The 9,592-nt window shown below is 56.2% G+C and overlaps 1 protein-coding gene across 2 annotated transcripts in view; it reads right to left on the reverse strand.

The window, feature by feature from the left end:
* Positions 1 to 2,257: 2,257 nt before the first annotated feature.
* The window catches only part of TNS3 (tensin 3), a 192,997-nt gene continuing 185,662 nt past the window's right edge, over positions 2,258 to 9,592 (reverse strand). For both annotated transcript variants that reach the window (XM_024744006.1, XM_024744072.1), the window contains 4 exons: positions 9,237 to 9,405; positions 6,972 to 7,040; positions 6,843 to 6,869; positions 2,258 to 5,030 (listed from right to left, as the gene is read on the reverse strand). In XM_024744006.1, coding sequence (XP_024599774.1) covers positions 4,886 to 5,030; positions 6,843 to 6,869; positions 6,972 to 7,040; positions 9,237 to 9,405 — 410 coding nt within the window. In that variant the 3' untranslated portion in view covers positions 2,258 to 4,885. The remainder of the gene's footprint in view (positions 5,031 to 6,842; positions 6,870 to 6,971; positions 7,041 to 9,236; positions 9,406 to 9,592) is intronic.

Consider the following 9,592-nt stretch of genomic DNA (forward strand, 5'->3'; position numbering starts at 1 on the left):
CGTTCAGCTGTAAATTTCTTGGTTCCTGGTGCAATAGGTAATTTTCTGTCGTATTCTGGATACTTGGGCTGTTATGTTAGGAGACCCTGGGTCCAGATTAAGTCTCATGTGTCAGCGGGCATGGCCCTGTGTAGGGGCAGCACCAGGTCCCAGCCGCTATGGGCTGCGTTCCCATCAACCGTTCAGGCTTTTGGTCAGCCTGGCTCACCCGCTGCTCTGAGGCTCTCACTGGCCCCCTGGGACTGCCTGAGGGGAGGAGGGGGTCTCAGTGAGGGAGGGGTGGCAGGCCTGCGGCTCAGAGAGCCTTCCCTGGCCTGGCATTTGCTGTGGGGGACCCCCTGCCTGTGGGAGACACAGGGTGCTTCCTGGATGGGGCAGGACCCCTGCCAGTGTCCCCGCCACTCCAGGGTCTCTGGGCTGGGGAAGGCAGTCTCAGGTCCATGGGGACAAGAGGCTCTGGGAGCCAGGCCAGCTGTGGCAGAATCCCTTTTACTGAACCACCACAGGTGACAGGCTTTGGGGGAGCCCATCCCACCCCTACTGTTGCTCCAGCCCAGGCTTGGGCTTTGGTCCGATTCCTCAGGAACTTTAAGGCCATTTGTTCTTGGACCTTTTTTCTTGTTACCAGTTCAACAACCCTGCGGCTCAATTGTGTCCAGATACAGCCCATTCCCACGTCGTAAAATGTCCCTTCCCAGTACCCCAGGTCCGCCTGGAAACTCCAATTCAGCCTTGACCCAGGCTCCATTGCCCTTGCTTTGTGAAATGTGACCCCTGGGCCATGGGGGCTATTTATCCGACGACCTATGAAACCACACACAAACCTCTAGGAGACAAAACACCACGATGACAAAGGGTCATAACTGATGTCCCCCAGTGGGCAGGAGAGGGGCCTGTCACTAATGGATTCAGGGCCTGAGTGGGTGGGGTGGAGGGGCCGTCACTGATAGGTCCAGGACCTGAGTGGGCGGGGCAGGGGGTGTGGTCACTGATAGGTGGCTAAGTGATGAATAGGGAGTGTGACGTTCCCCCACATAGCAGGGGCCCGTCCAGCCAGGCTGGGAGTGCGGGGTCTCAGACAGTCCTCTGTGCAGCCTGGAGCCGTGGTGACAAATCCAGACTGTGTCCTTGAAAGCGCACCTGTAAGAGCAGTAGAACCAGAGCTCCTCCCACTTCACTCTCTGCTGTGACACTGATCAAGGGTCCAGGGCCCAGGGGGAACCTTCTGTTGGACAAGACTCAACCCATCTCCGCCCGCTCTGCCTTCCACTATTGGCATCAACCCCGGGGCCACTGCAGCTCCCCCTTAACAGCAGAGTCTCCTGGGCACCTCAGTAGAGCAGAAAGCGAAGCCCGCACAGGCTCACCCTGCCGCGAGGAAACGGAGTTTGGGTGAGGGAGCCAGCTCCTATCTGTCCATGACCAAAATGGGCCCAGGTTCTGTTTCTTTCCTGAGCTGGAACAGAAGCAGCCATGGGGGTTAAGCCACGTGGATGGTCAAGCCTCAGCCCTGAGCCACATCTGTGCCAGAGCCTGCAGTAGGAGAGGAGGGCAAGGCCAGGTGTGACCCAGTGTGTGTGAAGCTCTGGGGCCTGGCTAGGATGCAGACTTGGGCCAAGGCTTGTCCAGTGGCCACCTGGCATCGTGCTATGATAGGTGCTCCAGGCCTTAGGACACAGAGGAAACGAGCGCAGCAGAGTCCTGCGTCCATCACCAAACAAGGGAGGGAGGTCAACCTCGGGAGGGGGCCCAGACCTGAGAAGGCAGAAAGCCAGCACAGTGGGGCTTCACCTGGTTGGGGGACGAACCCTGCTAGCCCAGGAGAGCGGCAGGGCGGCGCTGGGACTGTCACCAGTATCTGTTGAAAAGACAGGTGAACCCACCACACATTTTATATTCAGGTTCAGCACCCAACTCGGTAGACACCTGGGAAGTCCCATCAGAGGCTGATCTACACTGGAAGCTTTCTCCTACAGCTACTGGAACAGGGGCTTTATATCAACATCAAAAATGTAGCAGCTGCTATGATCAATACCACACATTATTATTAACTTCTTAGAATCTCTGAATACGATTTTCAGAAGTCTCTGGGCAGAAATCAAACTATAATCCACTGATCCATAAACAATCCCCTTCAAACTCCCAAATACACACACACACACACACACACAGGCACACGCAGACCCGCCCACACATGTCCACACCCGCACATGCCTTCCGGGGTCTTCCCGTTCAATACGACAAGCAAATGCCTGCCTCCTGAGGCTTACCAAGTTTATACTTTTATTATACTCTGAATAGAGATGGTATTTAAAGAGCAAAGAAGATGACTATACAAAGGATTTATAGAACATTCATTTACATACGGGATATATTCTTTACAATATAAGAAAAGTAAAGATATCCACTACTAGGTAAGGCAGATAAGGAGACACGATGAGGTCTTTGATGCCGAGGATACACACGGAGACCCTTAAATGCGGTGTGACTTAACACAGTTATAGGTTAACACTGGAGGAATACAGCATAGGTTAATGAGCAGGTAAACAGGCCCTGGCTATGACACCTGTGGGGTGCAGTCCTCGTGCATGCCCCAGGACAGTACCCCTGTGCCCACGGGCACCCCAGAAGCCAGATGCCTGGGGCCCAGAGTCAGTGTTGGCAGTGGGGCTGCCTGAGGTCTGAGCACGAAGTTCATGGACTCGTTCCATTTCATGCACATGTAACACACTGTCGTACCAGCTCCTCAGAAGACAGGGAATTGGCTTCCTTTCATTCCACCTCAGAGGGAGAGCCATTTGCTGGGAGGACACCTGCTGATGTCTTTGACTACTGAGAGTAAAAGTCTCAGCTGCCAGTCAGTCTCAAAAGCAAATGTCATGGCTTGTATGCTCTGGACGAGGACGGCCTCTGTGATTGGGGTGGTTGACGTTTCTCAGTCCTGCACCCCTCTCTCGCTCCGATTTCAACATGAGCCCTCTCTTCCTTCATCAGAAGGATGAGGGACCTAGCCTGCGGTCCCTGGGTCAAATCTGGGGACAAGCATCTCAGGAGGAGGCCCCCCTGGGGGACAGCACAAACCTCCGCTCCCCTTGGCTGAGTTCTAGCTGTGAATGAAAAACGGAAATGCTAGACACCCCCAACCCCGGGTACCAAGGCATCAGGCCTCTGGGAGATGCCGGCACATTCTCCTTAGCCGGGCCGCCCTGCGTCAGGGTAGAGGGTCCGCGAGGACCAAGGCAAACATTTGGCACAGAAATGAGGCACTTGTGTTGGTGCATCGATAGGAGCTAAACAGTGGACTCACCCACCTGCTTTCACGCACACACTCACACTCATACACGCGTACAATGCCCACTGCGATTCGGCCAATCCCACCTCTGCTGTCGCCGAGTCTGTCTCTGCCCCACTTGAAAACAGAATCCACAAAGCACATTTCCAAACGCCAGCGTGGTGACCGCCACGGTGAGTCCTGGTGTTTGAAGAGCTGGTGCTTGATTTGCGAAGTGGAGGAGACGGGCAGTTCACGGGGGATGGAGAGCCATGGTGCAAGTGTCTTGGGTGACGGGGAAGGAGACTGGGGCCTCTTGCTATGGGATCTTGCAGGACCATTGGCTTCTTCTCCCAAACCTCTGACCACTGCCGGATGCAGGTGGACAGACCACGGCCCTCCAATATGCACATCAGCGTAAAGAGCACAGCCGATTAGGTGGCTAAGATGATGCCGAAGAGCTGAAAACAGCGTGGAAGGACCGAGATTCGTCCTCATCTTCACCCTGCTCAGGTGCCAGAACACAGGGATCCCAACGGGAGCCAACAGGCGGGGCGGAGACAGACAAGGGTTCCCTCACGTCAGTGGTTCTCGGGATGATCTCTCCCAGGCCCCCGGGTGGCCGAGAACCGCGACGTGGAGGACGGCTGAGTCTCCAAGTAAGCGTGTCCCACCCCTCAGGACCTTTCCCCTGCAGCGAGGATGTACCCACAGCCTGGAAAAGACACATGGATGGTCATTCGGGAAGGCTGCCTGAGGCAAAGCCAGCTTTCGGCAGCCGCCCGCAGGCAACGACGGCCCACGGAGCGGTCAACAGAGTCCGCACCACCCGTCTTGGTGCATCCGACACGGGGACAGATGCTCCTCCCAGAGCCCCGGCGCGGCAGGCGGCAGCCTTTGGACACCAGTACAGCACAGCAATGGCAAACTGTTCTCATAAATAACTTGGCATTACGTAAAACATAAATTACATGGAAATGGGGTTTTACTCCTATCTTCTCACTTTCCCCTCTCACGGCCCAGGGTGCCATTCAGCCGAGGCACGTGAGAGGCGGGGAGCCGTCCCCACGCTCAGGCTCCGGCCTCACAGTGACCACACGACCTCCCTCGTCCTCACCGCCCATCACGTCGTCCCCTTGTCCATGATGCCCCAGTGCCCCGGGAGAGCCTGACCTGCATAAACCTTCATCCAACATGCATCCCCTTCTCAGGTTAATCAGCACCTCTGTCGTGGGAGGACAGAGGCCCTGAGGTGCCCGCTGGACGGGAGCCCTCTGACATGGCAGTGGCAAGGCACAGCCGGTCACTCAGGGCCACTGAGGAGCGGGCGGGCTCCCCTCCTTCCCACAAATACCAGAGTTCGAGGAACACGGGTCCCCACGTCTCCTTGCATGGTCCTTTCCTGCATGGGGACCGGGCGGGCACACCCGATGCCCAACTTCCTCCACCTGGAAAGCACTGGGCTACAGAAATGCGTCCATGAGCAGTGGCTCTCAGCTAAGGCCAGCTGGTGGCAGGGTTGTTTGTTTGTAAGGTTGGAGGAACCCCTTTCCCTCCTGGGCCTGGGACGTCAGGGTCACACAGGCCCTTCTGGAGTCTCCAGGCTGTGGGGGCTCAAATCTTCTTAGGGGAGCCGATCATGACCTTGGACACGAAGTTGACGATGGCACTGGCCGGCTGCTCGGGGTCATGCTCTGCAAACAGGTGGCACACGTTGTCTGTGGCGCTGCCCTGCTTCCGGGCCACAAATCCAAAGACTCTGCAAAAGGAAAGCCGGGTCAGCGTGCCAGCCGAGTCCTGTCCACCCCACAGGATACAAACCTCCGCTTCCTGTCGCACCGCCGCCACCTCTAACCTCTGCTTCTCCAAAATCTCAGGGGCCGAGTCCCCTGCCGGACACCTCCAGACGCAGGTCTGCGTCCTCTCCGCCTCGCAGACCCTGCGGGGAGGATGCTGTGCCCAGACCTCACAAGGGAGGAACCTGACGGGCAGGACCGAGGAGTGCCAGTCACGGGTCTGGGACCTGAACCAAAGCCACTGCTCCAACCTGGCCCGAACCCTCCTGTTGTGCCAGCTCCTGAGCTCCACTCCCGAGTCTCTGATGGGGAGGACCCTGGCTCTACCTCAGGAGCCACCTACCCCCTGCTCACACCATCAGAGCAGACGGGCACACAAAACTCCAGGTTCCTGGGGTGCTGGGGGCTCTCCCTGGATGCCCACGATCCCACCCACTGGGGCCAGAGGATGGGAGGTTAAAAACACACCAGGGGCTCCCTTCTCCGGCCTCATACCCCTGAGTTACAAACTACGTGCAGGTGAGGAAACTGTTTAAAAGCACAGAACAGGGCTTCCCTGGTGGCGCGGTGGTTGAGAGTCCGCCTGCCGATGCAGGGGACGCGGGTTCGTGCCCCAGTCCGGGAAGATCCCACGTGCCGCGGAGCGGCTGGGCCCGTGAGCCATGGCCGCTGAGCCTGCGCGTCCGGAGCCTGTGCTCCGCAACGGGAGAGGCCACAGCAGTGAGAGGCCCACGTACCACAAAACAATCTAATATTTTTCTTAGAAAATTGAAGACTTTATCTGAATAAGCTTTCAGGAGCCGCAAACTTAACACAATAACTACCATTATCCAAATCCAAATCCCTGGACTTGGATAATTGTAGTTTTCCCTTATCTGAGGTCTTTCTTCTCCTTCTCAGAACAATGAAGAATTTTTCTGTATGAGCTGAGTGGTTTCCACACCACAGGAGGGACTGGCTGACGGAACTCAAGTGACCCCCCCCCGGGGCCACACACTCCACATGGCTGGGATCGCCGTGGGCCCTGTGAGCCAGAACGGCCTGGGGGCACCGCCCCCCCCCCGGGGCCACACCCTCCACATGGCTGGGATCGCCGTGGGCCCTGTGAGCCAGAACGGCCTGGGGGCCCCGCCCCCCCCCCCGGGGGGGCTCCTACCACTTTATCATATGCCAAGACAAACGGCCAACGTGAAATTGGAATCCTGGGATTGGACCCCTGCAGTTAGACATTTGTGGTAATCACATTTAGGTGACGCAGAGGACGCCCACCTGTGGGAAAGCAGACAGCTCTGGAGGGTTCCGAGGCTGCGTGGCCACCGCAGAGCCTGGGCCAGGGCAGAGCCGTGCTCCCTCTGCGCTGGGAAACGGTGATGCCCGCTGCACTCACGCAGCGCCCCCTTCCAACACCCCGGCCTCAGCCCTGCTGCAGGCTCTACCCCTCCTCAATGGCCAGAAACGCTGTGCAATCTCTTCACGGTATTTATACCATATTTTATGGGTCACAGGTAAGTACTGCTCGTTCAGAGAAGAGCAAGCAGAAAAGTTAACCCTTCGCAGGCCCCTTCCGCATAAAGAGAACGCTTTCATTTCTGTTTAATGCCAAACGCACTAACACAACATTGTAAATCTATACTCCAATAAAAACTTTTTTAAAAAGGCCAAACCCAAACCCATCGGCATTATTTAGTCATTTTCCTCTTTGGAAATCTGGGGCAGAATTCAGCTTTGGAGGCAAGCGTCTACTAAGAAAGAATGAAGACAGGCTGGCAACATACCTTGAGCAAGGGCCGTCTGTGATCCACCTTGCAAATTACAGAATAAGAGAAGATTCACGTTAATTTCGTCATTAACTTAAAAAGCAAAGGAAGCACATGCATTGCTTAGTACAGATACAGACGTCTTACTTCCTGTCTTGTGGATCCAACGCACAGAAGATCACGCCGCTCACGGGGTAGTGCCTCCGAAAGAAGAGCCTGCCGGGACACGGGAGAGGGAGAGCCCGTTACTGGGGTTTTGCAGTGACAATGCTGCCCTGGGCAGACCCCCAGGAGGAGGTTCTCGGGGTGTGTGTGGGGGGGAAGAAGCCTATTTTATGCTTTTACTGGTGGTCTGGAGAGAAGAGCAGCGTGTACGTTTGTTAGAAATCAGCAGACCTACGAGGCTGGGCAGAGTGGTTCCGGGAAAAGTGGGCACTAGGAAAGGAGTGCGTCTCGGGGTGAAGGGAAGCACCTTGCCAAGTGAAATGGAGAACTGCCAGCCGAGTGGAAGGCGGGGCCAAGCTGAGTGAGGCCCTACCTGCCTGCCCTCATCCCAGGAAAACACCAACTGTGTACAGCCCTCGCAGCTGCCTGTGAAGAGGGCGTCTGGTACAGACCACCACTCTCCCAGGACAGGAGCCAAGTCAGCCCCAACGAGGCATCTGACGGCATGTTGTAGACTGTCAAGGGCTGTGCACGTGAAACCCACTGGGAGGTGCTACGACCGCCGGGCCAGCACAGCCGCTGGGGGACCCACCAGAGGACTCCTCTGTCCTCGGTCCTGGCTCCCGTCACTCATCCTTTGTTTCACTGTCAGCCCTCCCTGCTCCTCTGAGCATGGCCTGCCCTGTGTGCCCCACTCCAGCTGGGCAAGCGCCCTCTCCTCTTGGGGGAGGTGGTATCCCCAGAGGCTGGTGGCTTTGATCTGGGCAAGGAGAGAGCTCATCAGGAGAAGGAAAGAAAGAGGCCAGCGTACGGGAAAGGCACAGGCAGAGCCGGGCATCTTTCAGCGGGAACACGGAGGACACAGCCTCTTTTGTCCAGCGTCAGCCAGGCTGAATGCGCGTTCCGTCTCCTGCGACAGGGAAGATCCTGGGTGCCACGGACGCGGCCCACCCCCATGGTTTTATAAGGACACAGGGGAACTAGAGATACAGAAAAAGCACACAGGTAGCAGGAGAAAATAGAGAGGCTGTGAAGGAAGGAGCCGTGCTTTCCTGCCCGACCCCGTGTCCACGCTTCAGCCGAGCCGTACCGGCACCTGCCCGTGGATATCTCATTCGAGTCACTGACATCCCGAGATGGTTACCTCAGTGCAGCTTGAGAAGCGAGGAAACCGAGTGCACGGCATGAGGAATGTGCCACGGTGGCCCGTTGGGTAAAGCGCGGGGAGCAAGGACCCCAATCCGAGTGGCAGGACCCACGCTGCACCTGACACTCCACGCCCACTTCATCCTGAGAGCAGTGGGTGGGAGCTCTGGGTCAGGGACCCTCCCAAGCCCAGGACTAGCTCTGGAGCAGGGGCCGTGGCAGGAAGAGCTCCAGGGCGCCGGGGTGAGCGCTGCCCCACCGGCTGGTGCGGGGACTGGCCGCTTGCCCCTTGAAGCTCCGGCCATCACTCTGCTTTGAGGGTCGCTGACCTGGCTTCCTCATTAATCACAGCAGGCTGTTTCCATAACAAATAAACAATAACTGCCTCTGAAATGCCTTGGATCCTGAGGTCAAAGGCTCTGCTCGTGGGAGGACACGCTTGCCGTTGTTCCGTCCACACACCTGACCCTGCTCTGTGCTCACCTGGAAACTGAAACAGCATCTACTGTCTAGATGTTCAAATGTTGTTAACTAAGATATAACAATAGACAATATCTAGATGATAGTTAATAATTAACATTAATTATTCTTATATACTATATTATTACATAATAATTAACATTATCTAGATACTGAAATAATATCTATCGAGGTCACACTCTCACCTGAAATGGGATGACCAAGTGTTAGAATGGGATGACCAACAATACAGAAGCAAAGATGAGTGGATTCTATCATAGTCTCTGAGTGTTTTTACAGAAACGACAAAAGATTTTTGCATTTGCAAATTACACACACACACACACACGTGTGTGTGTGCGTGTGTAAGAGATACTCAAAGATCCATGTATCTTTTTAAATTTTTTACTGACTTCTAAAAAAACAGCATTTGGGCCTAATGTCAATAGTCTATATGTGTCTCTGGGGACATACAGGACCAAGCACAGAGTGACTGGATCATTGATTCGTTCCAGGACCGCTGAGCTTTGCCGGGGTGACCACCGCATGTCCAGGGGCCTGGGCAGAGCTGGTGGAAGGTCTCACCCCAGGTGGGGTCAGAAGCCCCGCCCGCCCCGCAGCCCGGCCGCCAGGCACACTCACTTCCTCTGGTTGTCCGTCAGGGTGATGCCCTGGGCTGACACCTTGAAATGCACGACCGTGGACAAAGGAGGCGGCTCTTGGACCAGGGTGATGCTCAGGGCCTTCTGGATGGCTTGGTGGCCCGTGAGGGACTCCATCTCCACGGAGTTCAGATACCACACGTTGCAAGCTGGAAGACGCAGGGGGAAGCGGCGTTAACGCGTCTGCCAGACACGAGGGCCCCGGGGTTTATGAACAGCGCGCACATATGTGTGGCCAGGTATGTCTGAGGCAAACGCCCTCTACCCCTAATTCCAAAGGTGTGGAGTGAGCCAGAGACGCACACGCCCCGAGGCCAATGCAGAGAATAACACCCC

This window comes from Neophocaena asiaeorientalis, unplaced genomic scaffold (assembly GCF_003031525.2).
Source record: "Neophocaena asiaeorientalis asiaeorientalis breed wild unplaced genomic scaffold, Neophocaena_asiaeorientalis_V1.1 scaffold137, whole genome shotgun sequence".
NCBI lineage: Eukaryota > Metazoa > Chordata > Mammalia > Artiodactyla > Phocoenidae > Neophocaena > Neophocaena asiaeorientalis.